Source organism: Myxocyprinus asiaticus, chromosome 1 (assembly GCF_019703515.2).
Source record: "Myxocyprinus asiaticus isolate MX2 ecotype Aquarium Trade chromosome 1, UBuf_Myxa_2, whole genome shotgun sequence".
NCBI lineage: Eukaryota > Metazoa > Chordata > Actinopteri > Cypriniformes > Catostomidae > Myxocyprinus > Myxocyprinus asiaticus.
The window spans coordinates 30,700,476-30,722,360 of record NC_059344.1 but is presented as its reverse complement, the minus strand read 5'-3'; the positions used below and the strand labels follow the sequence as shown (position 1 = coordinate 30,722,360).

At 37.9% G+C, this 21,885-nt stretch overlaps 1 protein-coding gene across 1 annotated transcript; it reads left to right on the top strand.

Annotated features, from left to right (window-relative positions):
• Nucleotides 1–657: 657 nt before the first annotated feature.
• Nucleotides 658–21,021, top strand: LOC127443791 (vesicular glutamate transporter 2.1-like). The gene is made up of 12 exons (XM_051702696.1): nt 658–1,277; nt 2,701–2,956; nt 3,500–3,618; nt 5,161–5,275; nt 5,960–6,047; nt 6,398–6,484; nt 6,873–7,015; nt 9,722–9,871; nt 10,575–10,707; nt 10,899–11,009; nt 11,549–11,676; nt 18,721–21,021. Exons 1-12 carry the CDS (start codon nt 1,192–1,194, stop codon nt 19,054–19,056), a joined length of 1,752 nt encoding a protein of 583 aa, XP_051558656.1. The 5' UTR covers nt 658–1,191; the 3' UTR covers nt 19,057–21,021.
• The last annotated feature ends 864 nt before the right edge of the window (nt 21,022–21,885 follow it).

Below are 21,885 nucleotides of genomic sequence, written 5' to 3'. Positions count from 1 at the left end.
TGTGTGACGCTTTCAACACAGCGCCGGTACTGCCATAGTAAATTACATCGATGCAGCTAAAAAATAAAAATAAAAATCCTTGTCACAGCTGCACAGACTTATATTCTAGGGAAAGGACTGTTGTTTCCTATAATCCTAAAATAATAATAAAATATTATCGCTGTTCACAATCACGCTCCGACATCCCTTGTTATTCTTAGATATCTGAAAATCAGGCGTGAGCGCATAACCGCTTGCATCGATAGACTGTATGATTGCATAAGATGCGGCATGCATAAAATAGCAATTTATTTTTTCTTGGAGGACAGTGAGACATATATAGAGGGTGCATGAATTATTAATACACCTTTTCCTTCACACAAGCACACGGACTTGGAGGGGGAAACACCCCTTATTCGGTTTCCATAGTACCGCCCCCAAGAGGCTTGCACGGCCTTTGATGGAAAACAAGCAAAAAACATTAAAGCACAAATGCAGGGACTTCTAATTTGACGTGCCCTGCAAATGTATCGAAAAACTATTATTTGTCGCATGTTGCACGTAATTCAGAAAACATGAGGACAAAATCAAAGTGTATGTGAATGGAATGTGAATATTTTCCGCCCTCTCTAACCCCTCCCAAAGCAGTGAACAGCAGCTGGCACACTGACGGGAGTGATCCGCCTCGCGCACAGGCAAAGGAGTGGCGGCGGGAACCTCTGAACGCGAAGTGCGGGACTGTCGCTGACCTTGGTGCTGAAAGCCACTGAACTGTCACTTTCCACCGAAAACAAGGATCGGGAGCAACACTTTTGTATTTTATAAAATAAATAAATAATAATAATAATAAAACACTTATTTGATCGTACATTCGCTCGTTTTTTTATTCGCTCGATATTTTGTTTACTCCGACCTTTTGTGTGCGTTTATTCATTTATTCAAATCTGAGATGGCATCGAATGCCCTTATCGCGCGCGGAGCGGTTTATGAGTTTATAAGTATGAGCAGACAGGGCCAGACCACTCCTGATATCTCTCTAGTGTAGGTGTTTTGTTTTTTTCTAAATCGCCCGCAGTTCGCTCTGAACACCGTCGTGAATTTCCTTATCCGTCTTACTGATTCATTGATCCGCTGAGTATCGGTCCGGTCTTTTCACACTGTGACATGGTACTTTAACATTAACGAAAAAAAGAGGGATTATCACTTTTGGACATGGATACTCCAAAGGAGCCTGGTTTCAAGCCCAGCAAAGAGGGGCTGAAACAACTAGCGGGGAAGACACTGGGGCACATGCACAAGTAAGACATCTAATATATTATAAAATTAATTGAATCACTTGAAAATAATATGTCATATATGTGTTATGATATTAAATAATAATAGACACTGTGGCTTCAGCCAATGCAGAACAGAAATCAAGACTTTTCCGCCAATGTTATCTATTCCATAACGAGTTTCCCAGTCGGTCTTGGCGTCACGCCTCAAGGAGACGTGAAGAAAATTATGTAATTCTGCTTAATCTGGGGAGGAGGAGGGGATGAATCATGAGCGTTTCCTATCTTTAAAGGTTGTCACTAAAATGCATTTTATAGTTCAGATATTTATTAGAGTAGCCCCTTTAAATGTCGACGCATTAAAAATAAATAACTACATAAATGAAATAACATGCCCGCAAAATTTGCAAACATTGAAATCATATGAGAAAGTCGGTTATATTATTCTTTTTGCTGTATTATGATTATTTTATCTGGTAATGCTATGAATTATGATCCTCGATATTGAGTCATTTTTCTGTCTTGTAAAACACCCTCATTCAGACCTGTGAGAGAGAAAAAAATAAATAAATAAAAAAATAAAAAAAGCAACGACCTCCCTCCATAATCTGAACGAATTGTTCTTTCGCAATTAAAAATACATTACCCGCGCACACTACCTTTTGACAAATGTGTCTAATTAATTTTTTCGTTTACTATTTTCCTAACAGATGTTGTTCAAAACATTTAGGACATTGTTTCCTAAATATCTTCTGAGAAAAATTGAATTAACAACCATATTGCAGTTCAAATGTATCCAAAAGATACAAAGAATGAAATGCATTTTATGCCCGTCGAATCTGTGTAATGTGTCTGAATCGAAATATAAGATTCTTTTTGATTTTTATATACATTAAGGTGACGAATCAATCATCGAATGACAAAAAGGCCTACATTATTTCATCATATAATCGGAAATAATCGTAATAATTGGCATGTGGATACCAATGGGGCTGGAATAATAGTAGTAGTATTGTTTAGGTGAAGTTAGTGAATATCATTGGACGTTAAGACTATATACAGTATGTGAATGTAAATAAGGGTGAAGGTGAAGGGAATGCTGCAATGCGGTACAGCTTTACAGCAGCGCACGAAGCCTCTCTCCATAGTAAAAAAGCTTCTCTCTGTGGTGCTTGGCGACTTTGAAAAACAAAACAAAACGAGATTAAAAAAGACAAAAAATACTCAAACTATTGTTTGCAGCGCATTGTAATATAGCTATAGTAGGCTACTCAGAATCTGAATGACAAATGACAAAATGGCATTTGCTTTATACCCAACGAAGGTTCTTGCTTCAATAATAAAAGTGGTTGAAATTTGTATTAATTTATCCTTCATTTAGGCCTAGTATTCATTATGCCCGCAGTGTCCTGCATGGACTTTGACAAATCTCTTCTGGCTGATGCAGGGTGATGGAAAGGCGTCAAAAGACTGGCGAGACCATTGAACTGACCGAGGATGGACGACCTGCTCAGACCAAAGAGAAAAAGCCACCTTTGTGCGACTGCACGTGCTTTGGACTTCCGCGCCGATACATCATCGCCATCATGAGCGGCCTCGGGTTCTGCATCTCTTTCGGTATTCGGTGCAATTTAGGCGTGGCCATAGTGAGCATGGTTAACAACAGCACCATACACCTGAACGGAAAGATCATCATCAAAGAGGTTTGTGCGCGTGCACGCTTACATTTTTATACGTCAGCTTCCGTCTGAAACTGTAACAATTTAGGGAATATACAGAATAAAGGAAATGCTATTCTGCAGCTGATGAGCACAATGTTTTTGGCTTGTTATGTAGAGGTTTACTAGTCAGTCCATCGATAGCTAGAAAATAATGAAAACAAGTAGCCCACTGATGCAAAAAATAAAAATTGACCTTGGTGACTTGAATGTCCTTGCCATCAAATTGATCAACTCTTGTGCTGAAACTATTTCAGCGCTCAGGTCATTTTATTTTATTTATTTATTGTGCACAATAATCAATATGTTTGTTTTGTTCGTCGTGGCATTTGAAAATGAAAGATACAATTTCAGCAAATTATCGAATAAATGTTCTATCGACGAAATGAGCCAAATACATGGAATAGAGTTTAACCTGTTATATGCGTATTTGGCTATTCATTTAGGATATCTTCAACCTTTATCTCTCTAGATTTTTACAGATAGGCCTATTGCGACCCAATATCTCGTGTTATTTTTCTCAATCAGAAGGCAAAGTTCAACTGGGACCCGGAAACAGTGGGAATGATTCATGGATCGTTTTTCTGGGGTTATATTGTGACACAAATTCCCGGAGGATACATTTCCTCGAGACTGGCGGCAAACAGGTAAAGCCACAGAAGCACACTCTTTATTCATTCATTGAGATTATGTTTCAGAATAAGAATGCACAATTAATTCTTTGCCCTTAAAGCGAATAGGAAAATATTAACAATGAATCACCAACAGACCTAATTTGATAAAAAATTGTATGCATACATGCTATAACAATTATTGATCGTAAAATAGGCCTAATTTATTTTAATTTAAACGGATCACACATCGATTATATTCTGCATGCCGTTGTCGTGTGAGCCTGGATTACAGATAGGCCAGGTTTCCCACGTTGCAAATCCCACTCTTAAAATAATCGTAATTTATACATTTAATGATGGACATACATTACTTAGCACATGTTCATTCAAATCTCTTTTGCTAACCCCTATTTATTTATTTATTACGATTACGGTCACACATTTCTTTTTAATTAATTGAATTATTTGTAATAATACATCGTTCTTTACTTTAATTAGTTAATTACTCTTATCAAAGTAGGTCTTTAATTTACTTGTCTGTTATGCAAATTCATTTAAGCGTTTCATAGACCTACACAGCTTTACTATAGGCCTATGCATTCATATCGTTTATCTCTATGTTTTGCCCATAAGGAGTGTCATGGATTCAACATGGTCCGACGCTCATGTTAATTTACGTTTTTACGTCTACTTAGATTAGATTTATGTTCGATAATATTGCTACAGTATTGGCAAATATAGGCCTAATATATATAATATAAAATAGTGTAATTAATATATATATATATATAAACCTAGTTCATTATATTCAAGTTTTTTACGGAAGAAGGAAATCAAGAGAGAGAGAGAGAGAGAGAGAGAGAGAGAGAGAGAGAGAGAGAGAGAGAGAGTTCATTGCTATGGTTGCCTGTGCGGAAATATTTTCCAGCATTGTCTACGCTGACCCGTCGTGTGGGTTGTAGGATTAGTCTGTGGTAGCGGGTCTGTGGGGCATTCTCCACCTGTTAATGAGATCCCGGGGGGAACCGTGTCTAATCTGCTCATTGCGGGGGGCATGGCAACCATTCACAGACATGTTGCCAGAGGGGTTGCCCGTACCTCATTTATCACACTATTAGCCATAATAATAATAATAATAACAAATAGGCTATCCGAGAAGATTATGAAATCGTAAACAATAAAATGCTACGCTAGGCTTTTAACTATAACTCCGTACGTCAAATCTGTGACTTAATTGTCCTTTCGTTGCCGAAATGAAACAACAGTTTTCGTTTAATATTTCGGCCCTTGGCTGACGTGATTGAGTTCTAATAGAATCAGCGAGTCTCGTGCTGGAGAACTCCCTCAATCCGATTAGTGCTGCTTTCTGCAAGTGCCGGTGGGAGGCTGAGGTGACAGGGTCTCGAGCTCTACAAGACTTGTAGAAAATTGGGAAAAATGGAAGCGCACACATTCCCCCGCTTTCGCCACCCGTGTGCTACAGATCCTCTTCCGACAGCAGAGCTCGGTAATATATACTGGGAAATTAATCAAATAATCTCCAGTACATTAAACATGTTTCTATGTATTATTCAGGGTCTTTGGCGCAGCTATCATCCTCACGTCGATACTGAATATGTTCATCCCCTCAGCTGCACGTGTACATTATGGTTGCGTCATATTCGTCAGGATATTACAAGGGCTTGTAGAGGTAGGAAATGTGATTGTTTCTCATTTTAAATTGCAAGTTGCTTTTTGTTTGACAATTAACATACTATAATCATCCATATAGGTATAGTCATATCTTACATTTGGACAGTTGCCTTTGGTAGAATTTCTCAAAAAGCCTATTGTGTGAATTTTTACTGGTAACACCAAAAGTCCTATAACACTCTGTTATGACCTGAGGGTATTTCTGAGAGAATAATAACTGGGGCTTTGTCTATATACAGCTTTATTGATCTGTAGAGGGCATTGCCTATGTGTGTATGAGAGAGACATCTAAGATTACTTACATAGTTCCACTATGTCTGCAGTGTGGAATATTATTCTATTTTATATTTACTTGTTTCAGTTTAAGACCCAAAAATACAAAGGCACACATCCAAATTACCAGGTGTTAGGGTGCAGACTCCACAAAACCCATGGTAAATACAAAGGAGACGCACACCTAAAACTAAATTCCCATCAACAGGATTTTAACATTTGTTTCAGTTTAACCCCATATTATATTGGAAAAGTCTTTCCAGCATCACATTCCAATACCAAAGTTTTTTAAAAAAATGATCTTAACATAAATCCATGTCACATAACTCAAAGATTTGCTTAAGAATTTTTTCGATGTATGTTTTCTTTGTGATATGGAGCTGATTATGTACTATTATTGCTTTTCTAGGGAGTGACCTACCCAGCTTGCCATGGGATCTGGAGTAAGTGGGCCCCTCCACTGGAAAGAAGTCGCCTGGCCACAACCTCCTTCTGTGGTAATTTCCACCTTTATTCTCTTGAAGGGAAATAGTGGATCCTAGCAAGGTTTGGTTTTCTTCCTTATTTGTTTAGTAGCTCATATTCCTTCATGCTTAGGTATTGTGTGCATGGTAAAAAAAATCAAAGGTACATTTGTTGTTCATCCTCAGGAATACTAGAAAACATTGTACTTTTTTTGTTTAATATACAGTTTATTTAAGGTATTTTCAGATTAAATCAGTAGATATTTTGAGTTATTCCTCTCATTGTTTGTGTTCTTGTTTTTATTTTTATTTTTTATTGATTTTGACTTCTCACATTTTCTTTTGCTCCCATCCTCCCCTCTCTTCCTTGTCCTCTCCTGTAGGATCCTATGCTGGAGCTGTCATTGCCATGCCGCTAGCTGGGATCCTTGTGCAGTACACTGGCTGGTCATCTGTTTTCTACGTCTATGGTGAGACTGGTTTGTGTTTGTATAGTGTATGAACCATGGTTATAGCCTAAACGTCATTGTGTAAGTGTGCTTAACGGTTTCGGTAAGTGTATTTTAGTAAGTGTAGTATGGATTAACTCACTGATGCTGAATATTGATTTTTCCTCTGATGCTTCCATGTGTCTATCCTCTATGAGAACACTAAATCTGCCTGTCACTGGGCCAAGAATTATCACCTCCTGTCTGGACAACAAAAAAGAATTGTAATTCAGTTAGTTATATGATGATGTCAGTCAGTTAATCTGCTTGACGGCCTCTTATCTTGATTTTATCAAGCTTTTATTATGCTCTGTTGGCTTCCAACACATTGCATCAAAACAACATCTAACAATTGTTTGTTTCTCTGAAGGCTGTTTTGGGATCGTATGGTATATGTTCTGGATCTTGGTGTCATATGAAAGCCCAGCTGAACACCCCACCATCACAGATGAAGAACGCTGCTACATCGAGGAGAGTATCGGAGAGTCCGCTAAGCTGCTAGGTCCTGCAGAAGTGAGTGACCTGAAATATTACTGCACGTGACATATATGGCTGAAAAGACAGCATTATAACTAAAGATACAGTATAGTGGGGATGGACAGATCACAAGTTGCACAATATGATGGAGTGAAGCATAACATCCTCTTTGAAGAGAACGTTTGAATAATGACATAACATCAGTATCACCTCTCTAAAAAATCTATTATGAAACACCACCCTATGATTATTTATTTACAATCATGTGTGATACTCATTTGTTCTTTGATACAAAATTAATTCTCATGCTATATAGTTATAAGCAAGAGTACAGAGCATGTGTCATTGTGCTGAGAGTCCATTTGTTTTCACAAGAGGCCAATTTTGTTTTATGATTTTAATTCTACATTTCCATCAGACAAGGAGCTTTGAAGGAGAGAGCTGAGACAAGGTTTTATCTATGTTGTGGTCTTATTAGCTAAAGAAGAGTTAAAGAAGGCTTGCAGCTATTTATCTCAGTATGTGTTACAAATTATAAGGAATTATAAGGCATATTTTTATTGATCGTATTTTTAGTGTAAATACTTATTTTTAGGTCTTATGTTGTGATAGAGGTAGATATTGTTTGGTGTCATCTTAAAGCCATCTTTACACTGCTAAGATGGCACAGAAGCTGCATCCGGTGGCATTTAGGTGTATTTCCACAGACTGTTTAATACTGCTCAGAGGTGGCATAAATGCATTTACACAGCAATTACAATAGCGTAAACAATGTTATGAGATTAATGTATTAAATAGAAAATAATGAATATAGAAATAGAAAATTAATGAAATGTCAAAAATGATACTTCTATGTATGAAACTAAATTATGAAATATATGCTCTGTCATGACAACAACAAAGTTTAAGGCTGCTCTCATGCTGCATTTCATTTACACAGAACCAAAGCAGCATCAGAACTACCTTTGATGCTAGGGGCTGCTGAGGTGGTTTAGAGCAGGCATAATTTAATTTGGCTTTTATGCTACATTGTGTCTGTACACATACTTTCGCCTAAATGCCATGCACTCTCAGACTACATTCACAACATGATGCTTACAGCATCAATGTGACAGATACAGTGATTAGAAGTATGACTGAGAGGCTAAAGCTGAATGTGTAATTTCTGAGCAACTAGAATCACGAGCACAAGGCGGTGTTCAGCCGGGGCAGAGAGCTCTCGAGCCGCTGCTGTACAGTCACTGTCCAGTGCAAAAATTTGTTTGGATTGGATACAAGAATGTCCATTATAGGGATGTGTGTATTACAGTGGCGGCTGTGCATTTAAAGTCTAGGCCTTCAGTGTAATTCATGCCATTAAGAAAACACAGTTTCACAATGAATGAGACTTATTACTTTACCTTTGGGCATCATACATCATACACACAGCTAACTAGTAATATCAGCTGACATTTTAAAAACACGTCCATGCACGAAAGCCAGAACTTGAAACGACACTTAATGCTCAAGCAAGCATAATTTTAAATGCAGCATGACTGTTTTGTGAAATGAACATTCAAAAATCATAATTTTTCATATGAATCTACCAAGGAGGTATCTATAATACCTGGAACAAACTATTTAATAATATTTGCGATTTAAATGTTGCTTGCAATACATTTCGTCGAGAATTTCTGCAGGAGCCTACAAGTTGTAATTCTGACTTCAAGATGCATTCCATTGCACTTTTCCTAGTAGGAAGTTGTAAAATCCGACTTTCCGAGTTGAATGGAACGCAGCACTACTTTTCAAAACTTGATCCGACACTGAATGCTCAAGCAGCCTAATTTACTCTTAGAAAACTCCTGATGTTGCTATAACAATGCAAAAAGCACTTACCAGTTTGCTTGAAGTGAAAATCAGCCCTTATTTCCTGTTTAATAAATTAAGCAATCACAAGGTCATGCAGAACATCTCGTGTTTTTAAATCCATAAGGATCTCTTTCTCAATGGCGACAGCAGCAGTGATGACATCCGACTCGTCAGACAGCTTGATCTTACTCTTTTTCTCTTGAATTACGTACATCATTTAAAGCAAGATTGCGTCACTCAAGGCCAGCTAGGAGGCCTCGACCGTGGGTGTGATCCTAAAGATCACACCCACCAAAAGCAAATAAATCAATCTGATTGGCTGATGAATCTGACAATCTGACTTTAGTTGCCCATTAATTTGCACTGTTGAGGGATCCTGAAGAAATTCTGAAGGCCTGATGAGGTAGAGCTCAAACTCACACGCTGCTTCGGGCATGTGATTTGTGAAACAGTTGTCACACTTTGCTTGTAAGCATCAACGAATAAATTCTGACTGGATAAACTTTTCGTTTTTCTCTATTTGTTTGTAGATTAATTAAGAGTGGAAAACGATTAAAAATACATAGGCAAAAAGATAATTGAGAATGAAAGAATGAAAATGTTTTATTTATTTGGCATGTTAGGCCAGCAGAGAAGGCTTTGCTGGCCCTGAGATTTCGCCACCGGTGTATTATGAGATTGGATAAAAACACTGACTAAAAGTAACAAAATGGAAAATAAACAGACAGATTCAGTGTGAAGCGGCAGTGCTTACTAAACAAACTTCCGGTATCCAGAACGATGGGTGTCAGTATAGAGTCCACACTTCAACACTTCGGCTTTAACAGTGGTTAAATAATTAATATGGGTAATAATTCACTTTAGTTAAGGCAATACTCATTTCTCCTACAGAAATTCAAGACACCTTGGAGGAAATTTTTCACATCCATGCCTGTCTATGCAATCATTGTGGCCAACTTCTGCAGGAGTTGGACCTTCTACTTGCTGCTCATCAGCCAGCCTGCATACTTTGAGGAAGTGTTTGGCTTTGAAATTAGCAAGGTAATTTCAGCCTTACTTTCATCTTGCATGTTTTTTTTAATAGGCTTTTGTCTATATTTTAAATAATAATAATAATAAAAAAAACATGATTAAAAAATGTAATTAACAATTACACAATCAGCAATTAAATTTTATTTGGGTCAGAATGGCTAACTTCAGTGTCTAAGTTGCAGATGATTTTTGTGTATAATTTCAGTGTGCATCAGTAAATGGGTGACCTTTGTCATTCCCTAAGGTCTGAAATAGGTTGATGAATTATTCATTGTGAATAGATCATAATGAATTATTCATTAATCACTTATTGGTGATTTAAGTCTGTGTTTGCATCTCATTTTGCTCGTTTCCTCACTTCCTACAGTTACACCTTCAATCATGTTTTTACATCTTATAGTTAGATAAGTATTAACATACTAATGATGGTGCCTTGCAGATTACAGTGATGATGCATGTCACCTTTGTTGTTTGTTTTGTTTTTAGAACACATATATGCTTATTTATCTAGTCTGTCCTAAAATGTAACTATATAATATGCAATGATGACTGTAAAAAATGGCTTTCTTTTCTCAGTCTAATTTTAGATTAAGTTTTGTGTTGACCTTTCAGTGTTGGCCTTGTGTTAACCTTGGTCAGTGGCTAATGCTTCCATTCTGCAGTGTGTTGTCAGTAAGATTTTTCTGTACCTTATGGCTGCTGTCTTGTTCAGGTTGGCATGCTTTCAGCTCTGCCTCATTTGGTGATGACCATTATCGTGCCCATTGGGGGACAGATAGCTGATTTCCTCCGTAGCAAAAACATCCTGTCCACCACTACCGTTCGGAAGATCATGAACTGTGGAGGTGAGTGGAACTGCTACAAATGAGCACACAGAATGATAACACCTTCTTCTGAGTTTTGGTTAAATTCATGCAAATGAAAAATATTAATTGTTCACACTTGCATCATCTCCTCAGAATATATAATTTTCTAAAGTCATACATTTGTCCATTGGTTTCAGAGAGATGATTATCCTTTTTTGTATCATTCACAGGCTTTGGAATGGAGGCCACTCTGTTGTTGGTTGTAGGTTTCTCCCACAGTAAAGGGGTAGCCATTTCATTCCTTGTGTTGGCTGTTGGCTTCAGTGGGTTTGCAATATCAGGCAAGTCTTCAGAATAATCTTTGTCTTTGGTTAAACAATATATCTCATTCAACGACAACAAGAACAAGTTAAAAAAAAAGGTACACAGCATTACACAGCCAGGTAAAATTGCAAATAAGGCCTCCTTCAATGTCCTCCCCTATTCAGTAAAATGTGCTCTTCCTCCACTGTAGCTTGGTAGGAATAAGTCTTTCTGCTGGACTTTTTAAATAATTCATACATACTGTCCCCTGAGAGCAACCTCACAGGCAGCACATCTAGACATAGCACAAAGAGAAGGAGGGGCTAGTGACTCTTCCACTCTACAAGATGGCTGCTCTTACTATTTTTAGTCTGAATCTCCAACATCATGTAAGAGATACTAAAAACTATGTGATCTCCTGGCAGAAGCAAAGTGCACTGTGATTATACAACAGTAATGTGGTGTTTCTTAAAGCCATTGTATTTGTTGTAATAAATGCAGTGTCATTAAAAATAAAAGTTTATATATGTTATTTTCTTTTATCAGATTTGAATAAAATAATCTTGTTGTCCATCAGGGTTTAATGTCAATCATTTAGACATCGCTCCTCGCTATGCCAGTATTCTCATGGGAATCTCTAATGGAGTGGGAACTCTGTCAGGAATGGTGTGCCCTCTAATTGTGGGTGCCATGACCAAACACAAGGTAGGACCACCTTTAATGGATCTAATTTTTAAAGGCAACTTGAGTGTGTGTATGGCTTTAGGAGAGCAAACATACATCTGTGTTGTACTTCATTTGTTTTTCATATTTCTCATATATTAACTAATTTATTTATATTGATTTATATTTATACTTATTACTTTTCTTTTTATATTGTTTCTTTCTCCTGCTATGCATTATTATTTTTGTTTAATATTATATTGTGTGCTGTATTGTCTTCAGACGTTAGAGATTAGGAGTTGTCTACATTTCAAGGTCTTCAGCATCACAAGACCATGTTGTGATTGTGAAACAGTAATTTTCCATTATCTTTGCTTGGTATAATAACAATTGTTGAACTTGTGCTAGTCAGACAAAGTCAGACTGAGCACTGAGAAAGATGCAACTAAGATTATTCAATGAACTCTGCTAATTTTTACCATCACTTTGTTTTCTGCCTACTGCTATATTTCCCCTGCTTCCTATGCCTAGCTCTTGGGCTGGTAGAAGAGTTACCATAACAAGCTGTTGATGTTGACTGGTTGTGGATTTCAGAAAGAACTCTGATATTTTAATATCTTCTGATGCAGAGCGAGGTCTAGTAAAGAGACTGGATCTAACATTCCTGGCATCGTCGATCATTCGGCAGGATGGTTGATCTAACACCTTGAACTGTCAAAATTTTCATTTGCTTTTCAGTTGTTCTGAATGCTTGGACTGATTTTAATTTTTGAATGTCTTGAATTGCATAGTGGTATATGGTAGATTAGGAGGTTGAGTTGATACACTTACATTGTTCAAGCAGCACAGCTATTTGTTGTCTTGATTCTTTCCTTAGTTTTTACCAACCTTGTCTCATGACAAGTCGTCCGAGATGCTGAAATTGTACAAATTGGCTCATACAAAAACGTACAACTTTTACTCCCATAGAGAAAAATAAATGAACCAACAAACAATTTTGTTATGATTTTCACTATAAGACCCCTTCCACAAACCTAAACCTAAACATAAAGTCTAAGCCCTTACTCAAACCCTAAACCTAATAAAATGTTGGACAGGAGACAAACAAAAATTTGATGCCTGTGTTTTATCGATTTGAAATTCTGTTTGTTGATTGGTTGGTCTCTATGGGAATAAAAGTCGTACCTTGTCATACGAGTTGAGTCATTGAAACTGATACAAATTATTATGACCTGTCAATGAGACAACTAAAGGCCCCAGCACACTTATGGAGAAGTTCTTCTTTGTTCTTCGTTCAGAAGTTAAAAAAAAGTTTGAAAAAGCTGAGCAACAACATACTATTTGCGAACATTCAGACACCGGCCCCACCACTGTTTGTGGTGTTTAGAGGAACATTTACATATGAGGACGCTCAAGACATCAACTAATATGACATTTAAATGTGTTATCAATGACTTCATGCCTCATTCTATGAGTAGAATTTACATTAAATCAGAAAAAAGAACTTTAACTACTCAATGATGATTTAAAGTGATATATATGCAGTAGATAATGTGTAATTTGTCTTGTTTACATTCTGAATTCATGGAGCTAATGAGCTATCACACTACAGACCATTTCAAGGACTATTTGTTGGTTTAAAAAGTGACATCTTTGTTTCTTGAAAATGTCCTACTAGTTGTCATCAATTCATTGAAACACCAGCGGGAGACAGTACATTCATAGTGACTTTAACACGATTAACATTACATACATTAAAATGATTGTCATAAAATGTCATTAATAAAATGTGGGCCATGTTGTTTGGTGACTGGATGCTCCCTGGTTGCTTGGAACTAACCGAAATTAAAGTGTTTAGATCTCAGAAACAGCAACAAAATATTATGCATGAACTGCTTCAGTTAAGCGAGATGGCTGGGAACATGCAGTAACTAACAACTGTAGCACACATCTTATCTCTGGTAGTTGAACAAAATTTATGCCAACTAATTGAGAGTTTGAGAGGTAGAGCTCTAAATGTGACTATAGGTCGCTCCCATTATAATAAATGAAGCTGCGCAAGTCATTTACTGTACATTACATTTACATTTATTCATTTAGCAGACGCTTTTATCCAAAGCGACTAACAAATGAGGAGAACAATAGAAGCAATTCATCCTAAAGGAGACAGTAGGTAGCAATGTGCTGTAATACGTTTCAAAAATTGCTTAGAAGTACACATAGCGAGAAAGGTGAGAGACTATAACGGAAAGGTTGGAAATGGAAAGATTTTTTTTTTTAAGCAGAGAGTGCATTTTTAGGAAGGGTTCAAGTGCTCACAAAAGAGCTGTGTCTTTAGGTGTTTTCTGAAAGAGGCTAGAGAAACTGGGGTGGAGTTCGGCAGGTCGTTCCACCAGCAGGGTACAGTCGAAGTGACAGTCCGGGAAAGTGATTTTGTGTTTCTATGAGATTGCACCATGAGATGCCATTCACCTGCAGAATGCAAGCTTCTGGAGGGCACATAGACCTGAAGTAGTGAGTGAAGATAGGGGGGTGCATCAATGCCTTGAACTTAACTCAAGCAACCTTTGGCAGCCAGTGCAGTTCGATGAAGAGAGGCATGACACATGCTCTCTTGGGCTCGTTGAAGACCTATCGTGCTGCCACTTTCTGGATCAATTGCAGAGGTTTGATTGTACATGTAGGAAGACCTGCCAGAAGAGCATTGCAGTAGTCCAGTCTGGATAAAACAAGAGCCTAGACAAGGAGTTGTGTAGCATGCTCAGAGAGGAAGGGTCTCATCTTCCTAATGTTGAACAAAGCAAATCTGCGTGAACAGGCAGTCCTTGCAATGTGGGCCGAGAAGTCCAACTGATCATTGAACACAACACCAAGATTTCTGGCTGTCTTGGATGGTGTAATCATTGACAAGTCCAGTTGAATGTTGAAATTGTAATGAATCCCTGGGCTCGTCAGAACCACAAGAAGCTCAGTTTTTTGCAAGGTTGAGTTGGAGGTGGTATTCTTTCATCCAATCTGAAATGTCTCCCAGGCAGCTACCGTGCAGCTACCATAGGATCGTCGGGCTGGAATGAGAGGTAGAGTTGTGTGTCATCGGCATAGCAATGATAGGAGAAGCCATGTGCCTGAATGACAAGTCCCAGTGATGACATGTAAATGGAGAAGAGGAAGGGTCCAAGCACTGAACCCTGGGGTAAACCTGTAGCTAGTTGGTGAGACTTGGACACCGCTCCCCTCCAAGACACCCTGAAAGAGCTACATGTGAGGTAAGACTCGAACCAGCAGAGCACGGTTCCTGTGATGCCCTTTGCCATGAGGGTTGACAGTAGAATGTGGTGGTTTACTGTGTTGAAAGCAGCAGACAGATCCAGCAGACTGAGAGCTGGTGATTTGAATGCAGCCCTTGCCTGTCTTAGAGCATCAGTAACGAACAGCTGAGCCGTTTCCATAGAATGTCCACTTTTGAAGCCAGACTAGTTGCTGTCTAGCAGGTTATTCTCAGAGTGAAAAGAGGACACTTGGTTGAACACAACTTGTTCAAGTGATTTTGCTATGAATGACAGGAGAGAGACTGGCCTGTAGCTTTCTAGGAATGCAGGATTTAGTGTGGATTTCTTAAGCAGAGGAGTTACCTGAGCCTGCTTAGATGTTTTGGGAAATGTACCAGTGAAAAGAGATGTGTTAATGATGTGTGTGAGTTCAGGTAGGATTGAAGGAGAGATGTCTTGGAGGAGATGGGAGGGAATAGGATTGAGGGGGCAGTTAGTGGGATGGCTGGAGAGGAGAAATTTAGAGACTTCAAACTCAGAGAGGGGAGAAAAAGAATATTGGGGATATATTTTAGTGGTGGGTGTTTGTGGTGTGAAGAATTGACTGCTGATTGTTGTTATTTTGTCTGTGAAAAATTTAGAAAATTCATCAGCTGTTAGAGAGGATGTGGGAGGGGGTGGGCAGAGGAGGGAAGTAAAAGTTTTGAAAAGTGTGCATGTGCCCGATTAATTATTTATTTTGTTCTGATAGTAAAATGTAGCAATGGAAACATTAGCAGAGAAGAAAGAGAGCAGTGACTGATACCTACTCAGGTCAACTGGATCTTTAGATTTGTGCCATGATTTGAACAGCAGATAGCCAGGGGCTGAGGGGTGAGGTGTGGGCTGGCCTGGATGAGATGAGACAGATGTTATCTAGACAAGATTTTGGAGTGGAGCATAAAGTGTTAGTAGCATTGTCAACATTCAGTGAGGAGAATTTCATGGAAGGAGGAAGCGAGGATGAGACCACAGAGGAAAAACGGGTGGGTGAGAGAGAGCGAATATTACACCCGAAAAGAGATCTGAAGAGTAGAGAGTGTGTGAGGCAAATGTAGGTTAAAGCTAAGGAAGAAGTGATCGGAAGTGTGCAGTGGAGTAACAAGAACATGTTCAGTGGTGCAGTTGCACGTTTACTGTAGATGAGGTCTAATTGGTTACCCGATTTATTAGTTGCTGCAGTTGCGAGTCATTTGAGATCTAATTTGCTATTACATGTAATCATTTAGCAGATGTTATTATCCAAAATGAAAAATGAGGAACACAACAAAAGAATTCCTTACCTTGTCTGCAGGTCACACAGACAGCTTCATTGAATGGCTTCATTGATTACAACAGGAGCAATCCAATATTCCCGATCTCTCCGCTGAGGAGACACTGTTCATGTTGACTGACCTAAACTGACTGAACAACGTAAAAAGAATTAGCTGTCAGCCTCAAAGTAGGTGGAGCTCCAGGTCACACCTGTTGTTGACGTGGATCAATGGAAGTATGAAGGTGTTTAACAGCCGATAAAAAGTTTTCCTGAAAGTTCGCCCTGGCGAGCTGTTATAAACCATCAAAACAAACTAAAAAACATCTTTTTGGCCAGATTTTGCTCTAAATCAGGGGTACTCAATAGAAATTCCAAGAGGTCCGGTCTTTACATTTCCTTCCCAGTAAAGGTCTGGATAGTATGTAGCTTACATGGTGTCAGTAGTTATATGGCTTGAAATTATGTATTTTTTTTTTTAAATATTTTTTATAACTTGCCATGTTGACAGCAATAGTACTTTGTAAAAAAAGAAGGAAAAAAAAAGGAAAAAATCCTGATGAGGACATTGGGGGCCCAGAGACAGCTAGTGGGGTCTGAGAGATCTCTTCTACCAAAAGATTAAAATATTTCATCAAGACTTCATCTGTCGAGGGCACTTGGATGTGAATATTAAAAGATAAGATCAACTGTTCATTTTGAAGCTGAATGACAGCAGTCCAGTTTTGTTTAAATATTGTTACATTCAGAATCTATACCTATGTATGGGACATAGGAGGCCTTTTGACAGATAAAATACTGTGGGTTCAGGGGTATCCCCTGAGAGAAAATATATAAAAATGTAAAAGCCTGAATGGACCATTTTTATATTTTCCTTAAAGTGAGAATCTACTAACAACAAACAAACAATTTACATAACAGTGAAGCATTAAATATCTGTTTGATTAATTTAAGGATAAATAGGCTTTCCTTGCCATGATGAAATCTCTGCTTAATTTTCACAAAATTAGAACAAAAATCAGTTTATTATGAAAGGCTCATAACATGCTGATTAATGAAGCTAAATTTAGATGGAAAAAACGTTATAGTCTTAAGGCGGCACGTTAACTTGTCCTGACACAAACCTGGCTTAGCTGAACTGGCTGAATCACACATCAGACAGATGAAGATAGTTTCACTTTAATTAATTTTTTTCTACAGTGTTTTTAAGCGAAAGATGCCAGTATCTGTAGCGGTGTCTCCGCTACTGTTGTTAAAATAACCGCACCTGCAACTCGTATGTGCAGTAAATTAGGCTTTATGCGGCGCCTCATGTCTATATAGTGGGGAGAGAGGCATAATGTGCTTTATTCCCGCTCTAGAGACAAATATTTTATTCCTGCTTCGCGGGCGAATACACTATGCTTACATAATCACTTAGCCAGGTGTCAGATAACTAGCACAAAGCTTCAGAGCTCGGTCCGGATTTAATTGTCATTCCGGATCCGGACCGGAGTCCGCCAATTGAGTACCCCAGCTCTAAATGATGTCACATTCGTTTGTTCTTCGATTTCGTAGAAAGTGTGCAGGTGCCTTACAATTCTTGAAATACTGCATCAGATCCTTGAGGATTTTGACAATTTTACAGATCTCTCCATACCTTTTATTACACCATACCCCTAAATGTAATTAATCTAGTGAATAAAAATGAGTCATGTCTCTGTTTTTGCCATAAGCACTCAGGTTTCTTAAAGGCAAAGTTCACCCAAAAATTGAAATTCTCTCATAATTTACTTACTCTTATGCCATCCCAGATGTGTATGACTTTCTTTCTGCTGCAGAACAAAAATTAAGATTCTTAGAAAAATATTTCAGCTCTGTAGGTCCAGACAATGCAAGTGAATGGTGGCCAGGACTTTGAATCTTCAAAAAGCATATAAAGCCAGCATAAAAGACTCCAGTGGTTAAATCCATGTCTTCTGATGCGATATAATATGTGTGGGTGAGAAACAGATCAATATTTACTGTAAGTACTTTTTTATTATAGATTTCCAGCTTTGACCAGCCCCGATCAGTAGGTGGCGATATGCACACAGAATGTGAATCGTCAGAAAACCAAAGAACAAAGTGGAAGTGAAAGTGATAGTGGAGATTTATAGTAAAAAAAGGACTTAAATATTGATCTTTTTCTCACCCACGCCAATCAAATTGCTTCTGAACACATGGATTTAACCACTGGAGTCTTATGGATTACTTTTATACTGCCTATATTTTGGAGCTTCAAAGTTCTGGCTACCATTCACTTGCATTGAATGGACCAACAGAGTTGAAATATTCTTCTAAAAATTTTCATTTGTGTTCTGCAGAAGAAAGAAAGTCATACACATCTGGGATGGCATGAGGGTGAGTAAATGATGAGAGAATTTTCATTTTTGGGTAAACTATCCCTTTAAATCCATGCTTTTGTCATGTATTATTCTTGCAGCTCCCAGGATGAGATTCTACATTTATGTCAGTGAGTACCTGACAACTCTTTCTTCCCTTCAGACCCGAGAAGAGTGGCAGTACGTGTTTCTTATCGCTTCACTGGTGCATTATGGTGGTGTAATCTTCTACGGCATCTTTGCCTCGGGGGATAAGCAGCCGTGGGCGGATCCGGAGCAGACCAGTGAGGAGAAGTGTGGTTTCATTGACGAAGATGAGCTGGCTGAGGAAACAGGGGACATCACCCAGAGCTACGGTGCCCTGGGAGGTCCAGTCAAGACCTATGGTGCCACCACACAGTTGAACGGAGGATGGGCTGAAGGATGGGATAAACGAGAGGAGTATGTACAGGAGGGTGTGGAGGAAGGGGGTTATGGATACAGGCAAGGTGGGAATTAATCCTAGACCTTGCAAATACACACTCTAAGGCACACAGCTCTACACATACATCAACATAAATACAGCACAGTATAAAAATGTATGCCCACACTATATATTTTGTTGTGTTTGTGAGTTCGAAAAAAGATGACCTATTAACCTACTGTATAAAAAAAATATTAAATTGTTGTAAGTTTGCACAAATTTAAATGTTCAAATAAATTTGAATTTAAATGAGTAAATCATAAAGGATAAATTATACAAAGCAGATGTAACATGTGACTTTATTTCAAGTGCAATCATGTGTAATATTGTGAAACAGTTTTTCACAATTATTCTGAGCCTTGGCAGCATAGAGAAGCCTGTAGTGTTAGTCAGGCAACTGGATTCCAGAACCAAGGCTTAAATAATGAACCTGTCTGTAATCATTCATGGAGAAATTCTAACCAAACAACTTGTTTTCACTGTCTTTTCTTTCTGATTGCACTAAGAGCTGTGTGATGTCATTTAACTGCACAACAAAATGAGTTTGTTTATACCTCATTATGTGTTACTTGTTTGTCGTACAAATAATGTTTCTGAGAGATTAAAGAGGACTTTAGTATTAGACACTGGAGAGAAAAGCACAGTTTTTAGATGATGAAATAAAAGCAACAAAAGTGTTCCTCAAGCTCAACAAGTCAAGCAGTTTCAATCACATATATTTTCGGAAGGTGCTGTTCAATGCAATGTTTGCTGAGATGTGCAAACAAAATTTCAATTGTTATTTATGGGGCTTGGTAAGGGTAAAAAAGGGGAAATGTCAGACAATTTAAAATATTTGGAAACATTATGGCAAGAGCTACACAAAGCAAAACCACAGTGTGTCAAGGCTAGCCAACTCTTTAATTTCTTTCTTTTTTTTTCTCGTTTGTTTATTCATTTGTTTTCTTTCAAATACTCACTCCATGCCATCTTGAGCTGTGAATGTTAGTTATGCATGGGTCAAAACTGTTTTTGTTTTTACAAAAACTGGTCGTTTTCATTTTTACTTGTCAAAGACTTATTTTAGTTTCCTAAACTGTTACTGGTGTGTCAATTCCTTTGCGCAATTAACCAAAGGTAACCTGTAGTGTGGGCTTTTAGCTGGGATGGGGGAAAAATTTCCATTAAGAAGACAAGGGAGACCTGTGAAAAGGGCTGATATAGTCCTAGCAGCAGGCAATAACCATATTCAATGTACAAAGCAATAAATCCTTGGTAACAGTTACTTAGTAGTCACTTCATCTAAAAATACGTAATACATTAGCACATTTGACGGTAATAATTTTTGGTTTACATGTTTTTGTGATGACAATTGAAAAAAAATATATGAAAAGATTAAACAATTACTTACTGTTAAAAAATAATATATAAATATATTTAGATTTAGCAAGAGTCCAGCGCAACTCTCTTTACTATGAAGAGCTTTTGTGCTGGGCCCACTCACCAGAAGAGAATGATTCTTAAGTGTCACCTGCAACTGGTTCCTGTGTGAAACTTACCAAGGTTCTCAGTCCCGCAAGTGGCCACACTTCTGTAGTTGTCCTGTATGGTTGCTAGTGGTTGCTTTTTGAGAGTATGCTGTTTAGCCTGATATCTTTTATGTTAATTATTTATTTATTTTTTACTTCCCTTTCGTTTCTGGTCTGTATTTTGTCTGTGGCAAAAAAAAAAAAAAAAAAGAAAAAAAAACCCCTCCCTTTTCCCTCTTTTTCCTTGTATTTTCCTACAACTGTTGCAATATTCAGTGACATAAGGATTGTGTGTAAAGGTATTCAGAAATCTTCAAAAATGACAGTAATTTGTCTGATGATGTTGAGGTACCTTATTCTTGTTCCCTGCCTAAGAGTGAAGTGTAATTTTATGACTTCTTTTGCTGTGTTACTGTAAATGGAGAAGTATTTTGACGTGAACTTGAAATGCTCTATATAGCCTTTTTTTATATAAAATAATGACAAAAGTGTACTTCCCTGTGTTTGTTTTCATGATTCTATTAAGCTTTGTTGGCCAAAGACTCCACACTTCAAATGCTGTGATTGCTATAACGGCCACTATATTGGTTTCTAACACAAAATTTATTTTATCCAGATGTTGAGCATGTAGGTAAATCATTTCAGTGCATTACATTTGTAGTTCTGTCATTGGTTATCCACCATCACCCATATAGCGTAGCATCCCTCTGCCCTTTACCTCCTTTGGTAAAATCAATGTGAGGGTCCCTGGAGATCAGTGAGACCTATTGACCTCAAACCTCCTAATGGAGGCAGGAAGGAGGGGCTGTACTTAGAAGCTATTTAGAGGATGTGTTCAGACTAGTCTCTCATCAGCATCTCTCATGCAGAAAACCTACTGCCCTCATTGATGCCAACAACACATGCACTGGTGTTGTGTATTTTATCATTAGTGAACCAATAAAAAAAATTTCTAACATCTTTTATTTTATTTATTTATTTATTTTTTTTAAAGATGTTAAATGCTATTTATAAGTTGGTGTGGCTTAACTGATTCCTCAAATAACTGCTTTTCTCAGAGTAGCCAGTGCCTAAATTAAAAGTTAGAAAAAATAAATAAATAATTCTTTAACCTCATAAGAAATGCCAAAACGATTCTTTTTTTTCAAACAATTTATATAGGATAAAATAAGAGAGACATTGAAAAGAGACATTTAGTAAATGGTTTAAGTCTGTTTAAGCCTGAGATATTCCTCTCAGGTACATGAAAGGCCATGGTCCTTTCACGTAATGGTGCAGCAGATTCAGACACAGCTGCATCCAGGGATGCTGCTGCATAACTGCAGAACACCACAGTGAGGGAGGTGAACGTGAGACA